This window comes from Neodiprion fabricii, chromosome 6 (assembly GCF_021155785.1).
Source record: "Neodiprion fabricii isolate iyNeoFabr1 chromosome 6, iyNeoFabr1.1, whole genome shotgun sequence".
Classification (NCBI taxonomy): domain Eukaryota; kingdom Metazoa; phylum Arthropoda; class Insecta; order Hymenoptera; family Diprionidae; genus Neodiprion; species Neodiprion fabricii.
The window spans coordinates 6,694,506-6,708,308 of record NC_060244.1 but is presented as its reverse complement, the minus strand read 5'-3'; the positions used below and the strand labels follow the sequence as shown (position 1 = coordinate 6,708,308).

General features: G+C 34.2%; 3 protein-coding genes across 11 annotated transcripts; 1 reads left to right on the top strand and 2 right to left on the bottom strand.

Annotated features, from left to right (window-relative positions):
- Window positions 1-1,054: 1,054 nt before the first annotated feature.
- On the top strand, window positions 1,055-5,544 carry LOC124185084 (protein arginine N-methyltransferase 3). Its single transcript, XM_046575474.1, has 8 exons — window positions 1,055-1,432; window positions 1,730-2,083; window positions 2,169-2,341; window positions 2,408-2,566; window positions 2,828-3,015; window positions 3,232-3,458; window positions 3,551-3,910; window positions 4,006-5,544. Exons 1-8 carry the CDS (start codon window positions 1,420-1,422, stop codon window positions 4,113-4,115), a joined length of 1,584 nt encoding a protein of 527 aa, XP_046431430.1. The 5' UTR covers window positions 1,055-1,419; the 3' UTR covers window positions 4,116-5,544.
- On the bottom strand, window positions 4,516-8,800 carry LOC124185086 (ETS-related transcription factor Elf-5-like). Of its 6 annotated transcripts, none has more exons than XM_046575480.1 (10): window positions 8,318-8,800; window positions 8,074-8,238; window positions 7,815-7,975; window positions 7,424-7,568; window positions 6,975-7,244; window positions 6,583-6,852; window positions 6,374-6,448; window positions 6,147-6,209; window positions 5,867-6,068; window positions 4,516-5,706 (listed from the first exon to the last, which is right to left on the bottom strand). In XM_046575480.1, exons 3-10 carry the CDS (start codon window positions 7,821-7,823, stop codon window positions 5,574-5,576), a joined length of 1,167 nt encoding a protein of 388 aa, XP_046431436.1. In that variant the 5' UTR covers window positions 7,824-7,975; window positions 8,074-8,238; window positions 8,318-8,800; the 3' UTR covers window positions 4,516-5,573. The 6 variants fall into 6 exon arrangements, with proteins under 6 accessions (XP_046431436.1, XP_046431435.1, XP_046431439.1 ...); XM_046575479.1 differs by having other exon boundaries at window positions 7,815-7,952; XM_046575483.1 differs by having other exon boundaries at window positions 7,815-7,898.
- Window positions 8,801-9,661: 861 nt separating this feature from the next.
- Window positions 9,662-13,657, bottom strand: LOC124185087 (ETS-related transcription factor Elf-5-like). 4 transcript variants are annotated; one of them, XM_046575487.1, is made up of 7 exons: window positions 13,282-13,656; window positions 12,983-13,121; window positions 11,554-11,823; window positions 11,366-11,440; window positions 11,184-11,267; window positions 10,886-11,078; window positions 9,662-10,498 (listed from the first exon to the last, which is right to left on the bottom strand). In XM_046575487.1, the coding sequence occupies exons 1-7, from the start codon at window positions 13,411-13,413 to the stop codon at window positions 10,378-10,380; spliced, it is 1,014 nt and encodes a 337-aa protein (XP_046431443.1). In that variant the 5' UTR covers window positions 13,414-13,656; the 3' UTR covers window positions 9,662-10,377. The 4 variants fall into 4 exon arrangements, with proteins under 4 accessions (XP_046431443.1, XP_046431442.1, XP_046431445.1 ...); XM_046575486.1 differs by having other exon boundaries at window positions 10,886-11,081; window positions 13,282-13,655; XM_046575489.1 differs by lacking the exon at window positions 11,366-11,440 and having other exon boundaries at window positions 13,282-13,657.
- Window positions 13,658-13,803: the final 146 nt, after the last annotated feature.

The window sequence follows — 13,803 nt, the reverse complement described above, 5'->3', positions numbered from 1 at the left end:
ATTGGGAAAATACGATTTAACAAAATCGACGTCTGAGAAAAAACAATTAATAATTTTCGAAGGACGTAAGATCGATCTTACTACTCTTCTTTGTGGAGTAGGCCTACTGGGGATACCACGTTAAAAAAAACGCGCCGGATGCTCTACCGTTTGCGGTGGTGTGGAAACGAGCATATGTAATTCCCTCGATTTCAATAAATCTGTATTAAGAATGATGATTTGTTTCTCTTTTCTTGTGTATCTTATTAATCTAAGGAATCATTGAAGTAGGTTGTATACGAAAATTAAATATATTTTTCGCATCATTAGAAGAAAAATCACTGAAGAATTCATTGCCATAAAAATTAATCGAATTTACTTTAGACGAATTCGGCTGTTAATGTAACGAGTAAATAAAAGAGGTGCCAGAGAATTTGTTCCAAAAACAAGGAAAATATGGGTGATTTTAGGTGTACATGTATTATAATCTCAAAAACTGTTCACTTCCACTGATTCCAATCATTGTATACCCTGGAGAAAATTTCCACTATTACGAATTTTTACAGAAATTGGGATATTTCGTATTATTTCTTACAGAATTGTGAATATGCATAGTTTTTCGTAAAGAATTGTTAATTTTCGTTAAAAATTGTAAAAGCTGGTAGATTTTTTACTAAAAAAGTGCAAGCTTTAATGAAAATTTACAAATTTTTGTAAGAAACTATGCATATTTATAATTTTGCACGAAAACAATTTTTTGCACAATGTTCCAATTTCCCTAAAAATTCGTTGAAACTCGTAGAATTCATTTTCACTAGAGTATTATTTTCCATTTTCGCCATCCACAATTGTTTTGTGGCCGTGCTACGGCAAGTATACTCTGTATTATCTATCGCCTGCGTGTAAGTACAGTAGAGTACGAGTCGGTAACCGATATCCGTTCTCTTACCATCCAGCACGTCGCAAATTAGTTCCAAAAAATCTACATCGTGTCAGAGAGCGCTACGAAATCGGGGACACGAAAAACGCGAGCGTGAGCTTTCTCAGGTTTCTGCTTGCATAGATGAATTTTGAATCAATAAACTTTACTTGTGATTTTTATTATCCATTCATCATATTTGTCTCTTATTTGTTCGTTTTTTTCCGCTGTTTACTTCCTCCCTGAGATCAGGAGAGCTGGAAAGGTCAAACCAGAGCCATAACAGAGAGAAACCTGCCAGTGAAGTAAAATTTTTTGTTGCTCGGCACATCGTCTCCATAAATTTTATATCTATGGTCCGTTTTTTGTGTAAGGGCGGTTAGGCGTCTATGATAGGATTTGAAATCGAAGATTGATCCGGGGTCAACACGCGTGCTTCGTCAAAATTAACCTATAATTCAAAACAGTTTATGCTCTACCACGGGCTGTAAATTTCTTTTAGATATAAATATACTCACGCGATGACTGACGAAGGTATAGTTTCCTTTTTGTATATTTCATTTAACGTATCATCCAGTTTACATCTAGACCAGCAGTTTTGCATTAAATAACGGTACTCACGTTGATTGTTGTGACAATTGATAAGATATTTTTCTACTTCATCCAATCACTCGACCAACTTGAAAGATTTAGTAATTAAATTTGTATTTTTTTATCCAATTAATGTCTTGCTTATTTTCCGTATTATTATTATTTTTTTTTTTTTTTTGCATTTTTCGTATATTGTATTTGATTCGATTTCTAAATGCATTCTTTCTATTCTTTCTACAGCTCCTCCTCTATTGGATAATTCTAGTTTTGAAACTGACAGGATAAGCGATAACGATAGCGGCGATGATTGGGATGAAGTTAACGATGCAACGCAAAATATCACCTGTCTCTTCTGTGTTGATGTTTTTGACAATTTTCCATCGGCCATAAAACATTTAGAATCCTTGCACAAATTTAATCTTACAGATTTCAAGAGAAAGTATTCATTGGATATATATTCATATATTAAACTCATAAATTATATCAGAGCTAATAAAACTAAGCCAGAAGAACTGGATTCATTGAGTCTCAAAATATGGGAAAGTGATAAATATCTGGCACCTGTTCTTCAAGATGATAGCTGGTTAATGTTGGGTAAACATAAATTGATTATTCTGTGACCTGCGTGTTGAGATGTGGTTAATTGTTGTTTGATTAACAAACTTTTTTTTACCGCAAGATATCGACGATTTTAATGATGCCGATATCAAAAAACCTACTGCCTATCCTGTGAACTCGGAAAATGGTTGCGTCACTTTGTCAGAAATTCATTTTGTCGAACTTCAGGGAACCATACAGTCTCTCAGAGCTCAACTTGAGCATAGCGAAGTTGCGTATCAACTGGCAAAAGAAGTATGAAATCAAACATTAGTTTTTCATATCTTAGTTCATATTCTGATGACCTTTTTTCACTTTTAGCAAATCGAGGAAATGAAGGAAAAAGCACAAAGGCTTGTATTAGATGATGACTTGACGAAGTCCACCAGTGAAATGTGTGTCAAAAATAAAAGCTTGGAATGCGATGAAGGATACTTTAATACGTATAGTCATTTCGCGATTCATCATGAAATGCTTACGGTAATTATTGCAGTAAATCTCTCCTTTTTTTAGTTGATTAAGTGCTGATCAAATGTTGCAAAAAAGAAAAAAAAAATGTACTTACATCAGATCAATCAGTTTCCATTATATTTTCATAAACTAAGGGATAAGTGTGTATTATTCTGGTTACCACAAAACAGTGCATTGCCTACGTCAAACTTTTTATTCACAGCTGGATGTAGTATGTAGGTTAGTGCTAAAATTATTAAATCTGTTCCATCCATAGTAATATTTTTGTAGGACAAAGTTCGTACCGAAAGCTACCGTGATGCGCTGCTGACCAATTCAAACATGTTTAATAATTGTGTCATATTGGATGTTGGTTGTGGAACTGGCATTCTCTCTATGTTTGCAGCAAAATCAGGCTGCCGGCAAGTTATTAGCGTTGATCAATCAGACATTATATACCACGCAATGGACATTGTGAGGTAAATTTTATCAAGGACAAATATGAATTGTGCTTGTGAATTATGTGAGACAAGTAATCCAAATATTCGCTCTAGTGTATTTTTGATAAGGAATCAGTTGAACAACGACACTCAAGCCCTTTTTGCTCATGTAATTCGTTAACTGGCAATTCTTCTGCAGAAAGTGTTCCGGATTTCGAAATTCCAAGTTTCAAGTTGTATTATTATTCGTTACAGAGAAAATAATCTCGCCAATGTTATAACATTGAAGAAGGGTCGATTAGAAGATATCGATCTTCCTGTAGATAAGGTCGATGCCATAGTGTCTGAATGGATGGGATATTTTTTACTATTCGAAGGAATGTTGGACACAGTTATTTTTGCAAGGGATAATTACCTCGCACAGGGTGGTAAACTTTTGCCAAATCGGTGCAACATCAATATCGTTGGTAGTGGGGATACTAGTACGTGTCTTAAATAGTTCAGTTTTCCTGTCACACTAAAGAAAAGTATTTAAGAAAGCTAACGGAATGTTTTTCACTCCTTGACCAAATAGACCGCTATATTGACCTAGTGGATTATTGGTCCAATGTTTACGGATTTAAAATGAGTTGTATGAAGCCAGAAGTGGTGAGAGAACCGAGCATAGAAGTTTGCCATGTGCAAGATCTGATCACAAATGTTTGCGAGCTCCAATCGTTTGATCTTTATGAAGTAACAACAGAATGTATGAATTTTACATCACCGTTCAGCCTTAAGGTCAAAAAAACTGGATCTTTGACCGCCATTGTCGGATATTTTGACGTGTTTTTTGACTTGGATAATCCTATACAATTCAGTACCGGCCCTCACGCAACTCCCACACATTGGAAGCAAACTGTGTTCTCCTTAAGCGAGCCAATAAGCGTTACAGAAGGCAAGTCATCGGGAGTTTCTTTTCGGTTGTAAATAGAATGAAAATAATAAAGAACTGTCGATTATGTAAAGTTTAATATTGATATATTGTTTCAGGAGAGACAGTAAACGGAAAATTAATATGCCGAAGGCACGTCAAAGATGTGAGAGGTCTTGTTGTGACAATCCAGCTAAAGAGTTTTAGTCAAGTGTATTATTTGGACTAAGAAATCAACGCCGTTGAGTAGCCAGTAGAATTTTGAAAAAAGTTATCAAAATTCACGTCGAATTTTGGGTAAAAGAGATACTTCCTATTAGGGTGAGTTTTAGTACTTGCAACTTTTATGCAATTCGCATTACTTATAAATGGTATTTAGCCAAAAAGAATATAATGCAGAACTATTTGTTACATAATTTTTTTTACACACAGTGGCTGAGTCGCGTTCACAAGTGGTATTTTTTTTTTTTTTTTTTTTCTCTGGATTGCTTCCGTATTATTTATAATTATCTCAGTTTTCGTCAAATGTATTCAGTTGAACGTATACGAATGATGTCGATAAAACGCGAATATAGGTTTATGTTTATCTATCGGGTAAATTTCACTTTGCGAATCTTTTTCCACCTCTATAGTAATAATAACGCTATGAAGTTGGATTATATAGACCTAAATCTTACAAGAGATTAGCTTTTATCTACCTAGGCTCCGTCTAATGCCCGTCTGTGATATCTATATCCAATGATGATTATATATATATATTGAGAATTTAGATCAGCAACGAAATAGCATTTCTTAATTGCGCACGCCTATCTATACGCAAATATTGAAAGAGGTAGTAAGCCTTTATGTATTTTAATAACCATACACTTATAGTAAAAAGGTGTAAAAAAATAAAATAAAATTAAAAATTCGCAGTTACATTTAATTGTTATTTTCTAAACTTCTATTATAATACATATTGTAAAATTTACAAATTTCATTAAAATTATAAAAGTTCAATCTAATAGCATTATCGTAATGAAAAACGAAAAAAACGCGTTATATATTTGACAAACGGAACGTTGTCGAATATACTACAATATAATACATCAAACGTTACTACATAAACTCTACAGATCATTTTTAATCAAAATATTTATAAATCCTATCGGATTCTTTAATATCTTATTACCAGGCTTATATGCATTTACTTCTTCACTCTGTAGAATTGACAATCATTATTCTAGCTGTACGTAATTATACCTATGAGTATAATAAACTTCAAGAAGCTGAATACATTATAAATCGAATAAAAACGGTAATTTCGTCTTTTTATTCTTCACTTTTATATCCATTAGACGATCGCGCACCAAATTTAAATAGTATTAAAAGCATAAAAAAAATTGTCCCTGTGACGGATTAGTGAAAATTTCTTATCCTCTCAAACATGTTATGCAAACGTTATATGTTCTATAGAATACGTTAGGTAAATTTGCTCTGTCGGTTGAAGAGCATTAATAATTTTGACAGATCTGTCAATGAGTCCACACCGTATTTTCAAATTACGCATCAATATAATCGTGTTATTTTTTTCATTAATATTTTCAACGCTTTTAGTTTCAATAACACGATTTCCAAATCTGATAATTTCTTCTGCTCGCTTCGTGATTTGTTTCATCCAAAAAAAAAAAAAAATCCGTGTAAATCATTAGAGCTGGTATTTGACTCTAGCCTTTTCAAAGTTGGGATCGTCAGTTTCTAATCCCGTTGCCGCGGGACCAAATCGATAAGTAAGACGCTCCTTATCAACGGATTCAAGAGTGCCTTTTTTATAATGATACCTGAAATATGAAATTAAAAATTACAATTTGTCACTTATCACGATAATTGCGATTACGAGTACTCGCCGATTTATTTCACAAATATTGATATTGCTGTGGCGTAAGAAATGAAACTAGTTATTGTAATAATGTTATAGGTGTATAAATTTCTAAAATTTACCTTAACGCACGACTAAATTTGTCGTAGTTCATCTCCTTCTTCTTAATTTTCTTACGTTTGCCCCACATCTGTGCTATTTCTTTATTTTTAACCAAACAAAAAATTTTTTTGCTGTAATCCTTCCAGTATACATATTCAGGACAATACTTCGGGTTGCGTAATAAGTCTCGTAAAAATTCCCAAACCCACAATGTGTGACTGCCTGTTGACATATCAAATGGATTAGAAAAACAATTATCTGTGCACGTTTTTTTCGTTTGAAACATTTCATCCAACTTGCCAGATCTTCCTTTTCGCTCTACTTTTGTTCTTGCCAAATCTATATTGCTCACCGATTCTGCATCTGCATAATCCGAACAGAGAAATTCAATTATTATGCAGAATAAAATCGTTTTACAAGGAAAATTCTCTCAACTTAATCATGATGAAAATATATTCATGTTTATCGAATCGTATTTCAATTTCTTTGGTCAATTATTCTCGTTGCTTAATTTACGTATTAATTACCAGAAATCGAGACTGTGCTGTCGGCCGATGTCTCGTCGTCGGAGTACGGTACTCGGTATCGTTGGAATGGAATATCTGAAAAGGTTTTTATTTTCATTTTCATTCCATTTTTGTTGTTTTCTGCTTGAAATAAATTTACACACATACGTTTGTAAAGATGTGAAATACAATATATATATACACATATATATATATATATACCGGTTTACCGTTATGTTTTACGTTGCGTTCCTCTCGCAACGATTCGTAAAACTTTTCCCCATTAATCGGATCACGATTGATGAAATCTTGCAGCGATAATTGCCGAAGTTCATTTCCTGGCATAGAAAATTTCTCGGCAACAGTGCAAATATTGTCATAAAAAATATTCAATTCTATAGATGTCCAAAGAAGCCAATTTTTTGTATCCGTCGTATTCCACTGTTCTACCTTTTTTTTCTGCCAATGTCTGGTATGAATATTCGGACTTTTTTTGCGATCTGTTTGCGTAAAAATTAAAAAAATAACATCCAACATCTGGACCGAGTTATTTCACGTGAAATTAATGTGCAAGACATTTTCTCTGAGTTTTTCCATCTTTAATTTCTAGTATAAAACTTACGACGAGTCTTTGGGGCGCTTTGCTTCGGCAACAATTCGAAAAGCCTACTTCCGATGGTTCCACAGAGATTTATAAAATTATTTTTCGACAGTCTTAGAAGTTCTTGTCCTGGCATAACAAGTTTTTCACTCCTGCAGCAGACGTCGTAAGATTCCCTCAATTCCACGATTATCGTTGAAATTAACCATTTTTTTGTGTCTTTTTCATCCCATTGATTTACCGGTTTTTTTCTCCAATCTTCCAAATCTTCGTTGCTGTTCTCTTTGTTACCTGTATATGATGATGGCAAAAAGAAAAAAAGGAAAAAAATACAACGAATCATTTATTAATATGAGAAGACGTAATTATACGGTATAATAATGTATTACTGTTTAACGACGGTGAGGAATAATTTTTTTCTTTCCCTTCTATTCGCTATACAAGTATAACAATAAAGAGCAATTACTTACTATCATCCGATTCTCCGTTTGGGTCTTCCAGTTTAATATCCAAATGAGGAATTTCGATATCGCTTCTTTGAGTTTCATTATCTTTGTTTAACGATACTTCAGATTTAAAATCCGTGCAGTTTACATCAAAAAACAGATCATCAAACTGCAGAGAATCGACCAAGGGGACAAAAAATTATAAAAACAGGCAGATAAAATTCGAATTAAATCATGAAATTTTATTATACCTCTACCATAGCGAATATAATGAATTTGTAACAGAAATGAGATGGTACACGAAAAAGCGAATAGAAAAAATAAGGTAATCAAGTTTTGTGCGCGAGTTTATAAATGTTGCGCGAATTTCGAACGAAGTGCATGTGACAGAACGTTAAACAAAATGGAAACTTACGATCGACATATTGTTGTTCGTCCCGTGTCATGAATAACAAGTCCAATCGTGTAGTAGGTATTTTATAATGTCGCAGTTGCGTCGCAGAAAGTATTATAACGTCTTCCACTGCCTCTTGACACTCTTCTAATGCTCAACCTTTATTTAATTATCCACTTGTACTGAGATTTACAATAATTCCGTAAAGAGTAGAATCTATCAGCGGTTTCTTTTTCTTTATCTTTCTTTTTTTGTTTTTTTTTTTTTTTTGTCTACTTACGTATCCATCTGTAAAACTTTTTTCAATCAGCCTTGACCACTGTTTCCCGTTTCCACATCTGGACACGTTCCTGATACAAGTTCTACTGATCAGTCACCGATGTTTTGACCCATCTAATTCAACATTGGAGATTTCGGCTACTTCATTCGGCCAATCACGGACCGACTATGTAGCTTATGAATATCAAACCAACCGACTCCGTGCTACTTACGTATTACGTGTCACATCAAGTTAGTATGCCTACGAATATCGCACGATGTGTGTGTACGAAGCAGGAAAATTTTTGAAACTCCACCTCTCTTGGCGTACGACCCTCGCGACCCAAGTAATAAATGAATTTGGATTTTAATCACGCGCACACCGCTACAAGATTATGCAAATTTTAGTAATCATCTGTTCGGAATCCAAATAAGACTCGCGTTGTCTCGCGAACGGCAGCGAGCTTTATTACCCTAAATAATACTCTAGATGACAGAGACTTGCGAACCACTGCTAACTTGCGCTCCGTAAACGACAGAACTGTACAAAATGTATTTATAATGCCTTGGGTTGTGCCTTTATCAGTCGCGTAACTTGGTTCCCATGCGGTTTGCTTATCGTCTTTTGTAGAATCTAAACATCCTCTTCGTACCTACCTATTACGTGTGCGTAACTTGAATTGTTTTATAGTTTACTCTGGCATATGCGAAATTATAAATTTTTTACGCATTGGACTACGTATTCGGAATGTTGCGGTAGGTCGGACGTTTCGATGAAACTGACGAGAGGGATATTTTTATACATTGAGTTAGCGAGCTACGGCATATACGAATGGTTTCAGACATTTTTCTCGCTTCTCAAAATTTATAAGTATTTTTATTGGAATTATTTTTTCAATATCGATGACACTCGTTCACAATGGATGCAATATTAATGTAAATATTAACAATGGCGAAAGGTTTTCGTGTATTCTGCGTACAGTTGTAAAGTATAAAAATACAATATATTACACCGATACTCTCTAAACTCGCTTATGTATAACTGTAATGCTTATAAAATTGATTATACTGTTTTTTTCTTTCTTTTTCTTATTTATAGACAAATTGACGAAAGTTTTACCTCATAGTTGAGACGTAAAAAAAAAAAAGATACTTTCATCCATCTCAACAGTCAATAAAATTTTCTATTATATTACAATTTATCTCCAACGTTACATAATATATTATATACAATACATCGGTGTACCTATATGTATATTGTATATTATGTATAATATATGGTGCGTTTCCGTAGATGCGCACCATTAGTCACGCGACTGATGTTGAAACTCGGAGCTGCTCAGAGTGGACTTGTACCCTGAATTGCCTATAATTGGGAGTTACACCATAAGGCGTTTAATCGTACATTTTTTTTTTAAATTAAAAGTATTAATAAACTCTATTGTTTGATTGTTCAACGACTTATCGGACCTAAATATACGCGTCTATGTAATACGGAATTATGTCAATGAGGTAGGTAAACCGAGGGGTAAATTACAAAATCGAAATAAAGTCGATGACTCTATTTTCGTTTGATCATTCTTGTCTTCTAAATCGACGAATATAAAAGCAAATCGATACACCGTTTCATCAACTTTTAACTATCAGACACAAGGCTCTATTTTTTTTTTTTTCAATGATAAAATGGAATTATTAAAAATGATTTTGTATTCTTTGCGGTTTTCTCTAGTTTTCTCTTGATTACAGTATAAAAATAAAAACACCTACAACGTGTTATTTGGTGATGAGATTTCGCAGGATGACTTCACTTATATCGTTATAAATTTAGTAGCTTACAATTAGTTACTAATTAAGTACTAATATGTTCAATATAACCTCTAACTAACCGTCTACTCATAAATAAATTACCTGTACAGATACACTGTGCAGGCATTTTTTTGGCACATACATCAAATCACGCATATTTTTGACCGTATAATAACTTAATCACTCGGAGTACATTAAATTATGTTATAAATATTCTTAATACCGAGACTGATTATGAATTGATTGACATCTCGATCTATATAATCGTGTTTCCTCTATAAATATCCGCTTTCTGTATAATATAATACAACAGTGTCGAACCTATATTCTTATAATATATGCTTACGTAAAATGATGTCGTCATGTCGTATAAAATGATAAATGTCATTTACATAGAATAATGCGTGAAAATTTTTCGTGAGACGGAGAGGCAGATATAAAGATAATAAATACAAAAATTCTTGGTCTATAAAATTACATGGGATTTTAAGATATACGTGTATGGAATGATTCGTCGATTTTAAAATTGTGATTTGCGGAAATTTGGATCGTCCGTTTCTAGGCCCGTCGCTGCGGGACCAAATTGATAAACGAGACGCCTTCCTTGGACAGCGACGAATATACCTTTTTTGTAGTAATATCTGAAACACAAGGAAGAAAATACAGCATTAACATTGCATTTTTTTTACCAATGTTGACAAACCGTTGTAGACAAACCAAGAAACAAACAGTTATTTTCAGAAAGAATAAAAGTATCGGCTTATCAGTAAAGAAAATTTTCCAATCTTATGAGAGAAAAAAAAGAATAAAATTCTTTTAAATAAATGAATAAAGAGGAAAAGTATAATCGTTCGTTTAGAAAAAGGAAAAAGCGTGATAGTAGATTTGTTGGTAAAACATTGAAATACTAGAGGTTCGAAAACCCGCAAAGATTCGTTGAAATTAAAAATAGTGATTTTCGACCGATACCAATGCTCTTGTTATACAAACAAAAGTGATGAAAAAATATTTAAGAGTCGTTAATTTACCTCATCGCACGGCTGAATTTTTCGTACGTCATGTCCGGATTGTGTTTACGCGATCCCCACATTTTCGCCACGCAGTCACTTTTCACAAAACGAAATCTCTTCTTTTCGTAATTTTCCCAGCATATCCATTGCGGGCAAAACTTTGGATTGAGTAGCAAATTTCTCACATATTCCCAAAGTCTCTCGTTTTTGACTGCTTGTATGTATAAAGAAACATCACATTGATTACACAAAATCGATAAATATTTTTAAACACTGCACTTTGAATTTTATTTTTTAAATTTATTTATCAGCTTACCAGGTTTCTGTTTGGTACTTAAACTTCGAGGTCTTCCAGGTTGTCGTTTTTTAACATAATCCGTACTGATCACCGATTCTTCGTCTGTAATTTCATACGGTTAGAAGTTTCAAAAAGTTTCAAAACCAAGAATAACTTGTAGATGATATGTTATATAACCATTAATATTACGTATTAATTACCGGAATAATTTTGGCTGATAGTAAGGGATGTTTCATCGTCGGAACATTCTGGTGGAAATTTTGCGAACGAGTATGCTGTACAAGAAAGAAAAAAATAGCAATAAATAAGATGATTTTTGTTTTAAAAATTTTTACTCTTTTTTCTAAACCGTGACAAGTATTTTATATTAATAATATATAAAACTTACAGTGATATTTCATGTCGCGGTGCTCCTGTAATATTTCGTAAAGTCTTCCTCCGTTGTCGTGATCACGGTTGACGAAATCTTGCAGCGATAATTGTACAAGTTTATTTCCTGGCATAGAAAATTCCTCGGCAACAGTGCAGAGTTTTTCATAGTGAATACCTAATTTCATAAAACTCGAAAGGAGCCAACTTTTCGTCTCTAACGTATCCCAGTACTCAATCGGTTTTCTCATCCAGCTGTTGCAATCGGGTTTCATATCTTCGTCGCTACCTGCACAAAAAAAACAAACAAATAGCAATGAATAAGAAATGCTCGAATCAACATTCGACGAGATGAAACGCTGCAACTTTGCGCAAACTGCAAGCAGAACGTAGAATCAAAAACGAGTTTGAATCTGATAATTTATTGGCTTCAGGCTTCATTCTCCAGATTTAGTCTGCGATTAAATTTTGTCAGCCATTTTTTCTCGCCAAGTTATCCAGCGTCAAAATAAATGGTGTCCGAAAAACTTTGATCCTACACGTAAGAAGTGGAAGAATACTCTTTGTCTTGTGAAAGAACATTGGAGTAATTAAAAAGTAGAGTCCTGAAGGGAAATCTCAATTCTTCAAGATGTTAAGACCGGGAAACATGATCGCCATTTTTACGGAAGCTGTGTCGGGGTAGAGTTTAAATTTGAATCACCTTGTATTAGAAAAAATACTCGGTGATTCTTGAAATTGCGTGTTTGGACTGAAAAATATTATCATTCGTGGTTTTTCAAATGAAAAATTCATCCCGAAGAAAGAAGATGACAGTTTGTTCTATAACGCCATTTGAGAAATGATCAAAAATTCGTCAACTTCGAGGGATCGAAATTGTACGAATGCCGGGAAAAAATAAATTTTTATGGTTATAATCTGATTCTTTGACCTCAAACATACTAAAAACACATGCTTTCAGTTCGAATTACTTTCGGACGCCATTTCGTGATTTTTCCAGTTATGGGACGGCGTCTTTCAGGCCGTTATCAACGCCTTGGCAGTTGAGTGGATACAAATTTAGAATGGCGACATTCAGAGGTTCGTTCTCCTTTTTATTGTTTTTACAACTTTCCCTACCATGCGTTTGTCATTTGCAGTTACGTAGTTGAGAAAAAATCGCAGATATATTAAAAAAAAAAAAAAAAAAAATCACTTCGAAGGAGAGATTCCAAGCTACGAAATGATTATTTTGAAAATCTGGTGGGGTAATTTTTTCCACGATTGCACCATCGAATATCGTTTGTAAGTATGTGTTTATCGCTTGTAAAATACTCTCGACTCAGAGTTTTTGGATCTTATTGTAAGTTGTATTTCTCTTGATTCCTGCGGTTAAATTGTTTCAAATCCAAATCTATTCTTTAATTATATTTCCTGCTAGATGCAATATAAGTATGCTCGTTGCTTACTGTAACGCGATTTGTTGTACGGATCTTCCATTTCGATATTCCAATTGTGAATCTCGCTCTTCACCTTGCTCTGCGCGTCCAGGTTCAGCAATTGCAGAGGTTTACCACTGTCGTAGTAAGGATCACGTGAGCAATCGACCTGTTGACAATAAAAATAAATATACCACATGCCGAAACGAATTAAGGCGTTGGGCCAATTGTTCAGTAAAAATAAAATCGACTTTAGCCGGTAGCCAAATTGGAATATTTTTCATCTCGGACGTATTGTTATTCGATTTTTTGTTCACCGTTATACTCACTGGTGATATATTGTTGTTGGAGTGAAAATGGTCGATGGAGCAGACGTCGTCATAATTGCAAAAACGAAGAACACTCCCGTTCGTTTGATCCGTGTAAAACGAGTCGCTTTCCATGTCGTGTTCGAGTTTCATTTTGTCCAATCTTGGTGGAAATTCAATGATTCGACAACTATACCGCAATTTTCTCCGCCTTGTTTTTATATTGATATGGAAATTTTATTTTTATCGAAATAAAATCTAAACTTATAACATATATCATCGATCGTTTCAACTTGCTTCAAACTTTCGGCGGTCACGTGCATCGGTCGCGCTATACATCCGCAATCTTTTACGAACTGGCTAGCTCTACTTCGTTTCAAATGGATCTTACGGGTTTTGGCGTCGAGCACACGGGTTGTGTATCGGGAAATCCCACTTCACCGACCTTCCGACCAATCAAAATCTCCGTATGACTCGGTGACGCATTTGACTCTCCACTCGCGGCGTGTATTAATGGTATAGTGGGATGAACGCTGTTGCAGT

Coding starts and splice junctions, on each gene's coding strand:
- LOC124185084 (XM_046575474.1), top strand. Junction 2,342..2,407: donor CGTATCAACTGGCAAAAGAA/GTATGAAATCAA, acceptor TTTCACTTTTAG/CAAATCGAGGAAATGAAGGA. Junction 3,459..3,550: donor CGTTGGTAGTGGGGATACTA/GTACGTGTCTTA, acceptor TTGACCAAATAG/ACCGCTATATTGACCTAGTG.
- LOC124185086 (XM_046575480.1), bottom strand. Junction 7,245..7,423: donor AAACGGAGAATCGGATGATA/GTAAGTAATTGC, acceptor CATCATATACAG/GTAACAAAGAGAACAGCAAC. Junction 6,210..6,373: donor CAGCACAGTCTCGATTTCTG/GTAATTAATACG, acceptor CGGATTATGCAG/ATGCAGAATCGGTGAGCAAT.
- LOC124185087 (XM_046575486.1), bottom strand. CDS start 13,413: ATGAAACTCGAACACGACATGGAAAGCGACTCGTTTTACACGGATCAA. Junction 11,441..11,553: donor CCGCGACATGAAATATCACT/GTAAGTTTTATA, acceptor TTTCTTGTACAG/CATACTCGTTCGCAAAATTT. Junction 10,499..10,885: donor AAATTCAGCCGTGCGATGAG/GTAAATTAACGA, acceptor CTTGTGTTTCAG/ATATTACTACAAAAAAGGTA.